General features: G+C 40.6%; 1 protein-coding gene across 7 annotated transcripts in view; it reads right to left on the bottom strand.

Annotated features, from left to right (window-relative positions):
- INTS10 (integrator complex subunit 10) overlaps positions 1–11,830 on the bottom strand; it is a 28,028-nt gene extending 16,198 nt beyond the window's left edge. For 5 of the 7 annotated variants that reach the window (XM_053578448.1, XM_053578450.1, XM_053578454.1 and 2 more), the window contains exons 1-9: positions 11,603–11,830; positions 10,953–11,020; positions 9,743–9,846; positions 8,952–9,091; positions 5,686–5,767; positions 4,825–4,965; positions 3,300–3,471; positions 2,395–2,564; positions 1,365–1,498 (exon numbers count right to left, since the gene is read on the bottom strand). In XM_053578448.1, coding sequence (XP_053434423.1) covers positions 1,365–1,498; positions 2,395–2,564; positions 3,300–3,471; positions 4,825–4,965; positions 5,686–5,767; positions 8,952–9,091; positions 9,743–9,846; positions 10,953–11,020; positions 11,603–11,731 — 1,140 coding nt within the window. In that variant the 5' untranslated portion in view covers positions 11,732–11,830. The remainder of the gene's footprint in view (positions 1–1,364; positions 1,499–2,394; positions 2,565–3,299; positions 3,472–4,824; positions 4,966–5,685; positions 5,768–8,951; positions 9,092–9,742; positions 9,847–10,952; positions 11,021–11,602) is intronic. The other 2 variants (XM_053578453.1, XM_053578449.1) reach the window with 1 other exon arrangement.
- Between the last annotated feature and the right edge of the window lie 4,892 nt (positions 11,831–16,722).

The raw sequence follows: 16,722 nt of genomic DNA, 5'->3' as shown, positions 1-16,722 counted from the left end.
AGGCAGCTACTGGAAATGCTGCTGGGTGCAGTTGAGATATTTTGCCAAAACATCAGGAAAGGTAAAAGGGCTCTACTGAACTTTATTTTGCTAAGAACTTCTTGACTTTTATTTCACCTGAATCATTTTCCTAATTCAATAACCCAAATTAAACTCTTCCTTCAGATCTTTACTCTACAGAGATCATTTAAAAATATGTACAAATGTTTTCACCAAAAGCTCTGTTCCCCAAACTCATCTCCGGGGAGAAAGGCAGGAAACTGTTAACATCTACCCCACTGCTCAGCTTCCTCCCGGCTCCCCAAGTTTGGTCTCCTTCTGCCAGGACCTGTGCCTGGGGACTCTGTCTCATCCCACTGTCCAGCTCCCATGTTCCTCTCCCTTAGTAATGACATACACTCTTTCATAGTCAAAGCCTACCTCTGGGTCTTATTTCATCCAGGGCCCGTTTGTTTACAAATAAAGTTTTATTCAAACATTTTTTTCGTATTGTCTAGGGATGTTTGTGTACCATAATAGCAGAGCTGAGTAGCTGCAATAGTGACCATATGGCCCGTAAAGCCCAAAATATTTATCCCTTAGCCATTTAGAGAAAAAGTTTGCTGACTCCTGAACTAGAACAGCTCCACTTCCCTGTTACACACTGGGCCCCTAAAAAAGATTTTATTGAAAGGGTTCCTCTGCTTAAATAAAGGTTTGCAAATAACTGTCCCACATAGGCTTGTTACCTGGCCAAGTTAGAAGACTGATGGTTCTTCACATTCTCTGGTCTCTTGTGTCTTTACACAGACTATCTCCACTCAACAAAATCTAACCTCCCAATTCCAATAAAACCCTTTATGTCCCTCAAGGCTGATTTCAGATGCTGGACTTCTTCCTGAAACCTTTCCAGTATCTCCCTGTGGGTTGTTCAAAACCCTGAGCACTTTAGCACTTTCCATTCTGAAGAAAAACCAAGCACAGCTTCCCACTCTACATATCCAATGTAGTTTTGATTTTATTTCTCAAATGTAATCAATATCAATCAGTCAAATCACATATAAGGAAATAATACCAGGGTTTCTCAACCTCATCACTACTGACCTGTTGGTCTGTCCTGCTCACTGCAGGATGATTGGAAGCTTTCCTGTCCTCCACCCACTAGATGCTAACAGCAACCCTTCCCTATCAAGCTGTGAAAATAAAAAATGTCTCCAAATATTATCAAATGTCCCCTGGGATGCAGAATTGTTTTCAGTTGAGAACCACTGACTTACACTGTAATTCTATTATATAAATTATTTCCAAAGCCATATTATACAAAGATTCGTCTCTAGCAAACCATAATCATATAAACTGTTAATAATTATCTCTGAAAGGATTACCATGGTTTTCTCTCTTCCCTCGGCTAGTTTCCTCTTTTTATGTATGTGTTTATTACGATCAATTTCTACATCACCGTAAACATTGGAGACATCTTCAAGCAGCACCAATGGAACTTGGCTTGGGGCATTAGGACCTAGGGATGGGGGAAAACATTAACATTAAAAAATGCAGGAAGGAAAAGTTAAAATGATAGGGAAGTTCACTCAACTGTCATGACAAAATAAAGGTCATTAGAAACATGTATGGTGTGATCCCAATTAGGTAAAAAAACAAGCAGTGCACATAGAAAAACAGACTGTACAGATATACACCAGATTGTTAATAATGATCCTCTCTCAGTAGCGGAACACGAGTGATGAGAGACAGCTCCTTCTTTGTATTTGTTCTTGTGTATCTGCAGGTTTTTTTAAAATGAATCATAAGATTACCATAAAAAGACTACAAAATTACACATCATGGTTTCAAATTCCAAGCAAAGCCTAAATACATCTAAGACCATAAAGCAATTCATAAAAATGACAGCTGAATTATATTGAAAGGATTATGGGTGATTTCACCCTCTTCTACTTTTCAAATTTCCTAGACTATACATGCATGTATGATATATAAAACACGTATTTAAGAAATCTTTGCTTATTGTGATATACTTCAAAACACCTGCTATTTTTACAAAATAGAGGCATTCAGTATCTGTATTTAGTTTCATATTATTACCATATTCTTCGATAACAGAATTTTTTTTTTTGTTTTGCAGTTTTTGGCCGGGGGCTGGGTTTGAACCCACCACCTCCAGCCTATCCGGTGCCCTACTCCGTTGAGCCACAGGCTCTGCCAGATAACAGGAAATTTTAATGCAAATGTCGTTATATAAAACCTACCAACTAACAAGCCAAACTAAATCACTAACTACAGAAAACACTGGTACTACCCTGTAGCTACTGGACCCAGTGATAGCTGTTAAACATTTCATTGTCCTTTCTATCCCCACTGAGCCAGTATTTTGAGACCCTGTAAAATTTGTAAACCAACCTTGGAAAAGAGATGGTTGTATGCTGTTGACATACTGGAATGCATTCTTAAAGAAGACCAGCATGGTGGAATAAACGACCTGGTTTTTGTATTTTGCGTGTGCTTCACTGTCAAAATTGTTCATGTATCTGCAGAGGTCCTTCATTCTATGTAACATATCACCATAGCTTCTAAAAATAAAAGATGATAAAAATTAATTCAATTACTCTGGGCTTGTCAGTGAGCGGTCTTAAAAAAAAAAAAAACTCATCACATTTACCAAATATAGCTGTAGGCATATAAAATTATTCTTTACTATCTACATAGAAGTGAAAAATTTCCCCTTCTGAATCCGGGCAGTGATCAGACCAAGACATCATGACACAGACGTGCCAAGCAACTTCTCTTTTCTCTGAACTACCAAAAAGAGCTTCAAACTCAACTCATCTTAAGAGTTCATACTTTTGTTAGGAATCTATTGATAGAATGAAAAACTACCTTCTTTTGCATAAATATTAAATGTCACAAAATTTACCCAAAATGAAGTATACCTATGCATTTTTTTTTTTTTTTTTTGTAGAGACAGAATCTCACTTTACTGCCTTCGATAGAGTGCCATGATGTCACAGGACTCACAGCAACCTCTAGCTCTTGGGCTTCCGCATGTCTCCTGCCTCAGCCTCCCAAGCAGCTGGGACTACAGGTGCCCGCCACAACGCCCGGCTACTTTTTTGTTGCAGTTTGGCCGGGGCTGGGTTTGAACCCGCCACCCTTGGTATATGGGGCCGGCGCCCTACTCACTGAGCCACAGGCACCGCCCATACCTATGCATTTTTAAGTCTTTTATACAACAATCAAAAATTGACTTGATTAAATTATGCAATCAAAAGATTTGATAGGCATTCTAGAAATAAACTGTTTGTTACCGTCTTCCTTTATCCATCTGCCATTCACATCTCATTCCAACAACATTCAAAATCTTAAACAACCTCTCCCAAGGGTCCACAATCTGGGATGATTTTTCCGTCAGCCCTTCTATTATGTACTTCTGAGAGTTGCGTTTGCTAGGAGACATTAAATCAGATGTATCTTGGGCACCTGCAAAGTGAGAAAAAAAGTAGCCTACAGTTAACATTACTAGTCTATTAATAAGGTACTGATTCTCCATTCAAAAGGGAAGAGTACAGAATCTCAGCATATTACACGTTTTGCTCAAGACCCACAATTGGCCACTGGTATAAGCAGGAAGTGACTTTCCCTACTTGCTGTGGCACCTGTTTGAAGTTTAGTGCTCTGAAGCTACGGGTCAGGAAGATGACTGTTCTGATTAAGAGGTGGCACTGGTTCCAGAAAAGTCTCATCTCTTACCTATAGGATTTTTTTCCTAGCTACTACCTTTTAGAAACACGATCAAATTGGAATGCATCCTAAGGAGAATGATCAGAACGCTGAGGGATTTCTGAATTTACAATATTACTAACGCTGGTCTGCAGGCAGAATGGGGACCAAAGACCCCATTCTTGGCAAGGGAAAACACCCCCAGAGAAAAGGAAAAATTAAAAAGTAAGCTGAGTGAGTCAGAACAAAGGCAAGTCAGCCAGTTTACCTTTAAACCAGCCACTGCTAAACTTCTTATCTGAGCAAATTTCCTGCTTTTTATAGAACATATTGGGGATACAGCTTACTAATACCCCTGTTATGTCTGTGTACACTCTGAGGAATGATGGCCACAAAAGATGCTGCGGCAAGGCCTGGAAAGATACATTAACTAGACCATTTCCTGCCCAGTAAACAGACAAAGCAAATACCCATTTGGCTGGGGCAGAGATCAAGGGAACAACAGCTGGAGTGCTGAAATACAGGTAGGAGGGCTCATATCCCTTATCTCAGAGGAAGACCCGCCATGGCGGTGATGAGAGGAAAATTCCTCTCTCCCATGGATTCTTTAGAGGAGATTGACGCTAGTGGCATTTTACTCCGTAGAGAACTAGCGGGGATTTACAGCCCCCTAGGAATTTGTGTCCGTGACCTCAAATAGGAGGCTGCCCCCATATAAGGCTCAGGTTCCGGATTTCTCCAGATTGCTCAGACCCTTAAAGTTAATGTTTATGGAAACAATAGGAGCTGATCTGCTCACTCACAGAAATGGCTGGCGTCTTTGTTCCCTTCCTCAGCTTACCCTTTGGTCTAACGAGCAAATAGCCTTCAATAAAAACTGAGTGGAACTGACACTCGGGGCCACCGTCAGAACCCCACAAGCGGGCAGTGGTCCCCTGGGTTCCCACCTTTGAAAAGTTCTATTCTGTGTGTCTTGTCTCTTTCTTTCTCGTTGTTTCTAACTGTATATTTCTTCGGTTGGTCACAGCGAGACCCACAGGTCTTAATGGACCCTATCTCCGGGGCAGGACCCCTGCACTTGCCTAAATACAAGTTCAATGGATTCCCACCTACCTTGATGCTGATTTTCTATCTGAGTCGACCTAGTGACATAGTTGATATAAAACTCAGCTGCTTTGTTCAAATATTTATATAATAAATTGGCAGGCAACCGAACATCATGGTTGTTAATTATCAGAGGAAGGACATCACAAACTGTGGAAGGGGAAAAAGAAGACAAAACTGGTTAGGCCGTCTACCCTAGAGTTCTGGCAAAAACAAAACTTATTTTCAAGTTCACTTCATGTAATTTCTAAAGCATGCAGAGGGGAGGGAAATAATTTATGGCACATTTGTTTTAAAACTGCCATGCAGAGGGCGGTGCCTGTGGCTCAAAGGAGTAGGGCGCCGGCCCCATATGCCAGAGGTGGTAGGTTCAAACCCAGCCCCAGCCAGAAACTGCAAAAAAAAAAAAAAAAAAAATTGCCTTGCAGAAAGGCACTGGTGGACAGTCAGCAAAGAAACACACAAGCAGAATCGACCTTGTGGGTGGAGGTCTAGCTCTTACATTAGATGAAGGGGTTCAGACGTTTATTATCATGTTTCATACTTGACATACATGGCTACACATATTCTGTCAAAGGTGTCACACACTGTATAACAGAAGTTTACAAGTTGTTTAAAATGCTTTCTAAGTCAAAAAAGCAGGAATTTAGGGCAGTGCCTATGGCTCAAAGGACTAGGGCGCCGGCCCCACATACCGGAGGTTGTGGGTTCAAACCTGGCCCTGGCCAAAAAAAATAAAAGGCAGGAATTTAAATTCTATAATATGAAGAGCTCCTCTGCTTGCCACAAATGAGCTTATCCTTAAAATACGCTTACCCCGGCATATTCTATTTACCAAAAGGAAATAATACCGACTACAATTGTTCTTACCAAATAATTTTCTAAAGCAGTTAACGGGAGATTCTTGTTCTTCAATGGTCTCAGCCTCTAACAAGGCTTCTCCCAGACCAACCTGTTTCAAAACAAAATGAATCATTTAAACATGCTACAGTTTAAGATGTCAGAATTGGGTTTTTATTTTTTTTTTACTTATCACAGAGTTTGTATAACGCATTCAAACTGAGAAACAGAGAATCGCATTTTAAAGATGAAAAAACAAAAGAATGCATGAGCCACACAGCTAAGAAGGCCAGATTCACCTCACTACCCTGTCTCCTCGGAATTAGTGAAATGAAAATGCTAACAAATTGTCTACACTTGGGGGGTGGGGGTTTTCCACTTACCTGTGGTGTGAGATGTCGTGAAAACTATGCACAGACCTTTTCTTTTTTTAGCTCCTCAGCATTTGTTATTGTTTATGTATTTAGTGTGCAGCCCCAGACAACTCTTCTTATTCTAATGTGCAGCAAAGAATAAAGGTTGGATACCCCTGCTACAGAAACTTAAGGGCAGCGCTAGAACTAGAGTTGAACAGTAATACAGATGCAGAGATTTTTCTAAGAAAAGCAGAAACTAATTTTATCATTCTATAAGTTCTTAGGGATAGCGTTATCATGCAGTCTGAGCTGGACCAGACAGAATGTTTCAGTTTCAAGGCCACTTTTCCATTACCGATGTGCCCTAGCATAGCAAAAAGCCCCTTACTAAGATATGCTACAATGTTTGCACATGTGTTCTCTTCTTAGCAGCCACACAGGGATGCTCTATGGCAGGGGTGGAACAGTATGAAAGACAACCAGGTACAGAACATAGGAAGGTGGAAGTCAGAGTAACCACTGGGGAGTGTACTGGGTTGAACAGCGTCTCCCCAAGTTTACATCCACCCAGAACCTCAGAACATGAGCTCAGCTATATTTTACTTTTAAAAACAAACAGAGGCTTTGCAGATGCCATTAGTGAAGATGAGGTCATCCTGGATTAGGGTGGGCCCTAAAGCTTGTGACTGCCCTGTAAAGACATGGACACAAAGGGAAGGGAATCGTGTGACCATGGAGGCAGAAACCGGAGAGATGCAGCTGCTAGCTAAAGAATGATGATGACAGCTGTCAGCCCCCGGAAGGTGGGCAGAGGGAAGCGTCCTCCCTTTAGAGGCACGTGGCCCTGCTGACAACTTACATGTGGACTTCCAGCTTTCAGAACAGTGAGAGGGTGTCTGTTGTTTTAAGCCACCCGGTTTCTGGTACTTTGTTACTGCAAGCCTAAGAAACTAATACAAGGTGACTTGGAAAAGGGAAACCAGGGTCAGAAGCCAGAGAAATGGCATGGGAAAGAAGAAGTCACAGTTTGAATGAATAGCAATGAATGGTTTGAACTCTGATTACCCACTGGCTACGTGATGTTACTAAGAGATTTTAGACTCAGTTTCCTCGTCTGTAAGGAGAGACACTATTTACTTTAGTGGATTTAGGAAGAGAGAGGAAGAGATACCTGGCCCTTACTAAGGCCTGCCAATAGCACTCAATAATTATTACAGATGGAGGGAAGTGGCAAGAATGGAGGGACGAAGCACATGACAAACGTATCTGTTATAACTATAAATTATAGTTCTCCTTGTAATTCAAGAACACATTGTTGGGCTGGGTATGGTGGCTCATGCTTGTGATCCCAGCACTTTGGAGGCTGATGTGGGATGATCTCTTGGGGCTAGGAGTTCGTGACCAACCTGGGCAACATAATGAGATCTCACCTCTACAAAAAACTTAAAAAGTAGCTAGAAGTGGTGTAGCATCCTAGCTATTCAGGAGGGTGAGACGGGTGGACTGCTGGATGCCCAGGAATTTGAGGTTGCAGTGAGCTACGATTGGGCTATTGCACGCTAGCCTGGGAGACAGAGTGGGACCCTGTTTCTAAGAAAAAAAATAAAATATAAAATACATTATTGAATGCAACAGAAAGATTATTTTTTACTGTAGACATTGCAAATAAAAAGTACTGTTAGGATCTGGTGACTATTTCTTTATATCGTTAAGATAACTTCTCCTGGAAATTTATAAAGTTTAGTAACAATGATGTCCTTTCAGCTTTACTGACAAACAATCCTTGATTTAAGTTCAATCTTACCTAGTGGTCCTCAGAATCTCCACTTTGATATAATACACTATAGCTCCTAACTCTTAAAAAAGGGAAAGATTGAGTTCTCTGTGGATTCTGGTTATCAGACCTTTGTCGAAAATGTAACCTGTAACTTATTAATAAGAAAAGAACAAGTGATCCCATTTCACTATGGGCGAGAGACCTGAACAGAAGCTTCTCCAAAGAAGACAGGTGCATGGTCTATAGACACATGAAAAAATGCTCATCATCTTTAATCATCAGAGAAATGCACATCAAAACCACTTTGAAATACCATCTAACTCCAGTAAGAATAGCCCACATAACAAAATCCCAAAACTACAGATGTTGGCGTAGATATGGAGAAAAGGGAACACTTTTCCACTGCTGGTGGGAATGCAAACTAATATGATCCTTTTGGGAAGAAGTTTGGAGAACACTCAGGGATCTAAAAATTGACCTGCCATTGGATCCTGCAATTCCTCTACTAGCAGTATATCCAAAAGACCAGAAATGACTTTGCAAAAAAGATATTTACACCAGATTATTTATTACAGCTCAATTCGTAATAGCCAAGTCATGGAAGAAGCCCAAGTGCCCATCGACCTATGAGTGGATTAATAAATTATGGTATATGTACACCACAGAATACTATGCAGCCTTAAAAAAAAAGATGCAGACTTTACCTCTTTCGTGTTTAACTAGAGGGACCTGGAACATATTCTCCTGAGTAAAGTGTCTCAAGAATGGAGGAAAAAGTATCCAGTGTGCTCAGTACTTCTATGAAACCTACTTATATTTACTCACACTTTCTTATGAAAGATAGAACACAACTATAGCCCAGGATGAAGGACAGAAATGGAGTGGGAAGGGAGGGGAGGGGGGAGGTTTGATAGGGGGGGGTAAATGGTGGGACCACACCTATGGAGCATATTGCAAGGGTACAAGTCAAATCTGTCAAGTGTAGAACATAGATGTCTTAACATAATAAGTAAATGAGGCAAAGCTATGTTGATTGGTTTGATGTAAGCACGTCAGACTGTATAAAAAAATCAACACGTTGTACCCCACATATGCATAAATGTATTCATGATCTATGTGTATATGACTTAATAAAAAAAAAAAAGGAAAGAATAAAGTCTTACCCCATGCTGTACCACTGTTTCAGGGAAGCGTCGCAAAAGCAGGAGTAACATTTCCGATCGCTCCAATGTGTTGAAGCATTGTTCCGTGACCTTTAGTAACATTTCACACTGGACCCGACCAGGAAGAGTTTCAAATAAACCTATACATAACACATTTCATTTTTAAAAGTTTCTTTCATAAAGAAAATACTGCCACAAAAGTGTTAAGTAAGGCATTTTCATGTACGCAAAGACAGAGCAGTGTACATAAAGATTCGACATAAAGGATCACTGTGGTCACCTACAAACCAGCAGGCTTTTGGATCTGATACTATTTGGCACAAGATGTTTGGTGAATAATCATAAAGTATTTGGAGGCTTTACTGGATTCAGAAGACAAGAATGATGGATGGGAACAGTCACAAGCATGCCTGTTGCAGGGTGAGATGAAGAACACATGTTTGTTTAAGTTGAAATGACCTAAACCATCCACTTTCTTTTCTACTAAGACTTTGAAATCTTTGATTGTCTTGTAGAGATCTGGTTAATCTATAGATATTTTCTAGTTACTGTAAAGCCTGTTAAAAATATATTAAATTATTTGGTCTTACTGACAAATTTACATCTTTTAAAGAAGCCTAAAGGTCTTAAAAAATATTCAAGGTCATACAGACTTCGGTTGCTGAGAATAAGATATCCATATAGAAACCAATACCGCAGGTGTGATTTTTTTTCGTGTGAAATTACTACATATATTTTGGTATTCCAGAAAGGGTCATTTATATACCATTAAGTTATTACTCCACTCTTACTTCTTAAAAACTGGGTTTGTTTATCCTGTGAATCGTTCCTTAATGCTGATGTAATAATGCTGATTTCTCTCCACACCACCGGCTGGTCTGGGAAATTCACAAACCTATTTTAAAATGAATGCATTAAATTAAAATGCCAGATTCTATACAGTATCCAAAAAAGAAAGTAAGAAAATTAGCATTTGGCAAAAAAAAAAAAAATTTTTTTTCTTTATTCCAAGGGAATGCTTAGCTCTGCCCAAATAAACTAAAGATATAAAAATAAAAACTAATGAGTTTAGAAAATTGAAAGTACTTACAAAAGTCTGTAGAGGCTATTAGAAGTAAAAAGACAAGCAACCATAATATACCAAGAACTCCTAAAAATCAATAATACAACAGTCCCAAAGAAAAAAGTGAGCAAAGGAAAACCACAGAATAGAAATAGGAAAAGAGAACAGTTCAAATGATAACTCAGCCTTGGTAATAAATGTGTTGGCAAGAGTACAGGAAACCCGGCACTCTTACACACCATAGATGGAAACGTAAATTGGGATAGTGCTTTTTGGAAAGCAATTCCGTCATGTATCAAAATTTAAAATGTGCATGCCCTTTGACTATGAAAATACTTGTGTTGTACTTATGTTGGAATTTATCCCACAGAAAAATACTAAATCATGGGTAAAAAATTCCTTGCTGACACAATGAGAGTAATTCCAAATAACTGAGAGCTATCTAAATGTCTACCAAGAAAGGAGTGGTTATGAAATGTTATAGAGGCCTGAAAAAAGAATGAACTAGATCTCTACATACTGACATGGGAAGAGGTCCAGTACAGTGGGTGCAGAATAATAGTGTAATCTCACTTTGGTAATCCCTTTTCCCCCAAAACTTATTCATATATATTTTGAGTATTTGTAGAGATATACTCACACAAAACTTAATCCTGGTTGAGTCTTGGAAGCACTTTTACTTTTTATTCTCTATCATGTAAGTATTATTGGAACTTTTTGCAATGAGCATATATTATTTCTAAAATAATTGTGAGAAAGACATTTTAACAAGAATGAAAAATAAGAAGGCTGAAGAAGGCCTGTCAGAAATTAACAGAAGGCCTGGACTCATTACTACGTAAGTTCTGGGTGCCAGAGATGTAGACGAACTTGAAGATCTTCCCCCAACCTCACTGAGAGACCCAGGGCAGAAAAAGTTCTGACAAATCCCCACTCACATGTCGTACAGCAGTCTCCCGGCGGTGGCGGTCCGTTCTGCATTGCGCTCAATAGTGTACATCTCATACTGCAAGACAGATGGGGCCCACAGGTCACTAACTTCCGCCAGGTCGGCGCTAGCTCCTCTCCAACATCGTTGCTGGGATAAGTACCCTCCCCGTGGGAATGGAAGGGCCGAGGGCAAAGCACCATCTGGTAGCACAGAGCCACATACATGGCCTTGCCACAGGGCTTGGGGTGTGACCCTCAGGCTCACTTAAACCGCTGGACTCCCAGGATGAAGTGGGATGATGTCTCCGAAGTAACAGGCGCTGAATAAATGGCTGCCATCATGATGAATGGGAGACTGGCCTTTCCTAGTGGCGACTTGTGCCGCGTACGCCAGAACGCACAGCACACCCCCCACGGATCCCAGCACATCCGACCAACCTCAAGCGGGGTCCACCGTCTCTGAAGGTGCTGGCGATAAGGCTTATGAAGGGGGGAGGAAAACGGGTGGCAGGTAGGGGGCGAGAGAAACGGGAAGAGAGGGGCGGGCCGGGCAGCAGGTGGCGGCCACAGGCAGACTTGGCTCCGGGACGCGGCAACCGGGCGCAGACAGGTGCGCACCCCTCCCCGCAGGGCGGCGCGTGCACGGCCCTGAACTCACCTGGATGTTAAAGTCAGCCGGGTAGAGGCTGCGGGCCGTGATCAGCCATGCTTTGGCTGCCCACAGGTCCTGGGGCACCAGCTCTCGGGCTCGCTGCACCAGGAACTCACAGTCCCCCTGGGCAGACATGACCCGGGAGACGCCGATCCGCCGGCAACAGCGACCGGACCTTCCGACTCCCGGGATACGGCTTCAGCCACAGCCGCCACGGGCGGCTACTGCGCATGTGCAGCAGCGTGCAGTTGTACGCGGAGTGGATTGGGTAGGGTTTTTTTCCGGGTTTTGTGTACAGCCTCCCCCCTTCGGCTCTCAGCTTCCGTCCCGCTCCCTTCCGTGGCCCAGACGCTCATGTTTTTGTACTGCCACCAGGTCACCTCTAAAATGTGGAGAAGTGGATTTCGGCGCTTGGGGGCTGCAGCCTGACTCGAGCCAGGGAGCATGCGCGTTACCCGAGCTGCTCCCGGCCGCCTAGAGTTTTGCAGTCTCTGGTGTTTTGCTGAGTTTTCGTCAGGCGAGGGGATTCAGGGACCGGGAGGTCTCTGGGTATCCCCCAGGCCTGCAGGCTGGGAGGAAGTTTGAAAGGAAAAGCAGAGGTAGTCGAGCGGGAGGGAGAGGCTGCCCAGGCCGGGTTAAAGACCCTTGGGGCCACCCTGCCAGTAAATCACGCTGGAAAAGGCCGGGGCTGGGTTAGGGGAATAAGCATCCAAAGTGTTGGTCTGGTACTTTTCATCCTCCTGAAGTTCGTCCACATTATGTTGTCACGTCACCTTTATTCACTGGTTTCTCCAGCAAACGTTTATAGATCAATTAGTTCTTGGAAAGTGCTTTGGCAGATGCTCTGAGTCCTAGAAAGATGACTAAATCACCGACCCAGGTTTTATGATGGACTTTTGACGGACAGGAAAATAACCGTGCTTTATTTTCATTTTCTCCTCCAACTAGGAACAATGGCCTTTTCACCAAAACTCCAGATTTGCTTTCCACTGGAGGCAAGAGAAACAAAACAATTTCCATGTTCTGGCGAAGGGAGGCAGCAGTTAAGAGCAGCGAAAGCTGTATTTATTTACCCAATAGGAAGCATGCATCCAAAAGTGAGTTCTGAATAGTTGACTAGCGTTTTCAGGCCAAGTTCTATGTACAAAAATGTTATCCCCTTCTACTGCCAGTGATATCTTTGGCTTAAAACTAAGAAATTAAGGATTCAAAGCTGATTTAAGTTTCTTTTAAAAATAAAAATGAGTATGTAGCTAGATATTTTAAAAATTATAAATATTTTAAATAAATATGAACATACATGTTACTATTTAAGATGATCTATAAAGCATAATGTATTCTTACTGACTAATAATAAATTGTGAATAAGTCATCTTAAAGTTGATAGTGAATTAACATACTAGTTTTAAATATAAGTTCCAAAAAGAGTAGACACAGGGAACATTCAAGCAATTTACTATCATCCATGAACGGCCAGTCTTTTATTTTGCTTTTCTGTAAAGCTTAAGGTAATTTTTGCAACCTCCCTCATTACTTAAACTTTTTAAAATTTGATTTTTGTCTCATTAATATCCTCAAAGATATCTTTAATCTGTGAGGTTGTATCACAGGCCAACCTCAGTCCTGTGATGTGTCAGATATGGTATTAACACTCCAGGAAGCATTTTGGTTCTTGAGGTGCCATTTAATACCTGCAGCTTGTGCACAGGAACAGCCTAGTTGTGTGATCACTTTGTAGGCAGGGATTACCCGGTGGTAGAATTCTTTTGGCTTTGTAGAATAGAGAAAACTAGAAAATTGGATTTAAACAGATTAGGATAATTTTTATCTTATGAAATATAGAGCATAAAAGTAGATTGCTAACTTAAATTTTTTTTTTCATTCTTTCACTGATTTTAGTGTATGAAAAGGTATGTAAGAATTTTCAAATGTCAGAAATGACTGATTTGGTCCTTAAACTTCTGATTTTGGTCTTTACCTCCCCAACCCCAAAAAGTCTTTACCTAAAGCTTCTGCACACTTGTTCCAGAATCTTTAGTTCTCTAGTGTTCTACTGAAGAACAAATGTAAGTTAAATTTTTTAATTTAGGCTCTCAGTAAGGAAACTGGATGTATTTTAGATGCCAACCAGCTGATACTTGCCTGTGACATTTTGCCAGAATACAACATAGGTTTGTAGCTATTTTCTAGCCAGCATCTTAATTGAATGGTATCCATTAAACATTTCCTGTAGAGTGTCATGCTAGTATCTCACAATACAGAAGGGAGGTACCATATCAAGTGAGTTTACATCTTTTGGCCTCCTTGCTGTGATCATAAAGCCTCACTTGACAATGTAGGTACATAGCTCATGTTCTGCATGACAACTTCTAAGTCCTGTAAAATGCCCATCACCCAGCATCTAGCCTCAAGCTCTTTGAACTCAGTTCAGTTGTTTGTAATAAACTCAACACTGCTTTTCTCCTTCCACTTCAAAATCTTAAAACTCTTCAATTTCCTAACACCAGCCTCCTTTCTTGCCCTCACTCTCTCCTTTGTTCTTTTCAGCAATTTCATTTCTCTTCTCCCTGATTTTCCCTTCAAAGTCCTCTCTCTATTCTCTTGACACCTACATTTTCCCCCAAGTGCATCTGGCTGTTCTCAGGCTTATTCCTTTCCTACTTAGGCTAAATCCTGTGCTCAGATGTAGGTTCAGCGTCTTTGCCTTCTTATCCTAACTAATGCTGTGTCCACTCTTTGAATTTCCAACCCTAAATACATCTTAGGTGCATCTTCCTGGAGGTCAAAACTGGCTTGAAATAGGTGCTTCAACAAATAAGTTCAGAGAATATAGAAGAGGCTGAGTTGTTTTGGAGAATAGCACACAATTGTACAGATGGATACTGTAACAAACTGCAGCCCACAGCAGCTGTACCATTTTACATTCCCCCCAGCAATGTGCAAGGATTCCAATTTCCTTGCCAACCCTTGTTATGTTAATGTCTTTCAAGGTTCTTTTATTCTTTTTTTTTTTTTTTGCTTTTTAAAAATTAATAAACTTTATTTTTTGAGAGCAGTTTTAGATCACAGCAGAATTGAACAGAAAATCCGTATAGTTCTCATATACCCCTGGCGCCCTACCCACCCTCCTTTCTTTCCTGTTAGCAACATTCTTCATTAGGGTGGTACATTTGTTACAATCAATGAACCTACATTAATACGTTGTTATCACCCAAATAAATTCTATATTTGTAGTAGGGGTGCATTCTTGATGAACATTGTATGGGTTTTGACAGATGTATAACTGATATTTTAAAAAATCATGTCTGAAAAATCTTTCTTTCATTGGAGCATTTTTTTCCATTTTCTCAAAATAGAAAATAATAGCTGGGCATTGTGATGGGTGCCTATAGGCCCAGCTACTTGGGAGACAGAGGCAGGTGGAGAGTTTGAGGTTGCTGTGAACTAGGCTAATGCCACAGCATGGTAGCCTGGGCAACAGAGTGATACTATCAATCAATCAATCAGTTTTTTTCAAATGTCGAGTGTAAAAAATTGATCATAAAGCAAGTTTTAGCAGACTTCACAGGATTGGAAAAATTTGTTGTAGAGTTGTTTCTTCTTTATCTGTTTGGTAGAACTCCTGGGTGATAATGACTGGAATCACTACAGTGATTTTTCTTTTGAGGTGATGAAATGTTTTAGAACAATAGAGGTGGTGGTTGCACAACACTGTGAATGTACTAAATGACATTGAATGGTTAATTTTAGGGGTGGGTAGGAATTAAAAAATGGTTAATTTTATATTGTATGTATAAATTTATATTGTATTCACCTCAGTAAAAAAATTCATTTGCAAAAGAAAAAAAAAAAGGTTCTTTTATTCTAAAGTGTCCTCTACCCTATCCCTATTTTTTCCCTAAAAATTTTATTCATTGAATAAACCGGACTATTTGACTTGTAGAGTTTCCTACAGTTTGAGTTTTGCCCGGTACATGTGCACAGTGCAGTTGAAACTTCATCTTATTTTTGCAAGTTAGTTGCATCCAGAGACTGGATCAGACTGGGTTTGATGTGTTTGGTAACACTGGAGATGGCTGGGAGTGTTCTTTTCATGAAGAGGCACAGGATGTCTGATGGTCTCTTATGCTGTGGAGTTAGCAGCTTTGGATACTTCATGCTTAGATTCCTTAAATCACTGAGGGTTACAAAATGGTTAACTATTTGAGTTCTGTCATTTCTCTTTTGCTTGTTGGCTAGAATACTCAATCAGAATAATTTTGGTTACTGTAATGGTTTAGTTTATGTAGGGTACAATTCATACAGGACCAGAAAAATAAATGCTTGACCTAGCTCCTTTATTCAACTATTTTTCCAGAATAATTACCTGATTTCCTATCAACCTCTGAAAGTGACTAATTTGGTTTTTTAAAATGTTATTTCATATTATTATGAACTCCTAGATTTAAATGTATTTGATGGATTTCAATCCATCACAGTTGTTAACTTTATTGAGAGTCTATTGTACTATCGTCCAGTTGGCCACACAGAGTTATCTTGGTTTAACAAGATATTCAGATTCTATATCTTTTGTTTCAGACCTGTTATCTGTTTCCTTAAAAAGCCTTTTTTGTTTGTTTGTTTTTCTGTCATCCTCAGTAGAGTACTATGACATCATAGCTCACAGAAACCTGAAACTCTTGGGCTCAAGAGAGCCTCTTGCCTTAGCCTCCCCCATAGCTGGGACTACAGGTGGCCTCCATGGTGCCCTGCTATTTTTAGAGATGGGGTCTCACTCTGGCTCAGGCTGGTCTCTAACTCCTGAGTTCAAGCAATCCACCCACCTCGGCCTCCCAGAGTGCTAGGATTACAGGTGTGAGCCACCATGCCCAGCCCTAGTTTATCTTTATATTTTGATAGATTTAGGGATCCAAGTGGTTTTGGTTACATGGATGAATTACATAGTGGGGATGTCTGGGTTTTTAGCATACCTATCATTCCAATAGGAAACATAGATGTTTCAGGGGGAAATCCCTTCCAATTTTCACTTCTGCTCTGAAGGTTGTTGGTATTTTATGGTGTGCTGTTTTTAAATCTATCAGATGCCTCATTGCTTCCTTCGGCTTCCTTCTGCGAAGATGTTATTT

The sequence above is a fragment of the Nycticebus coucang genome, chromosome 24 (genome assembly GCF_027406575.1).
Source record: "Nycticebus coucang isolate mNycCou1 chromosome 24, mNycCou1.pri, whole genome shotgun sequence".
NCBI classification, from domain to species: Eukaryota; Metazoa; Chordata; class Mammalia; order Primates; family Lorisidae; genus Nycticebus; species Nycticebus coucang.
This window is presented reverse-complemented; position numbering and strand designations above follow the sequence as displayed.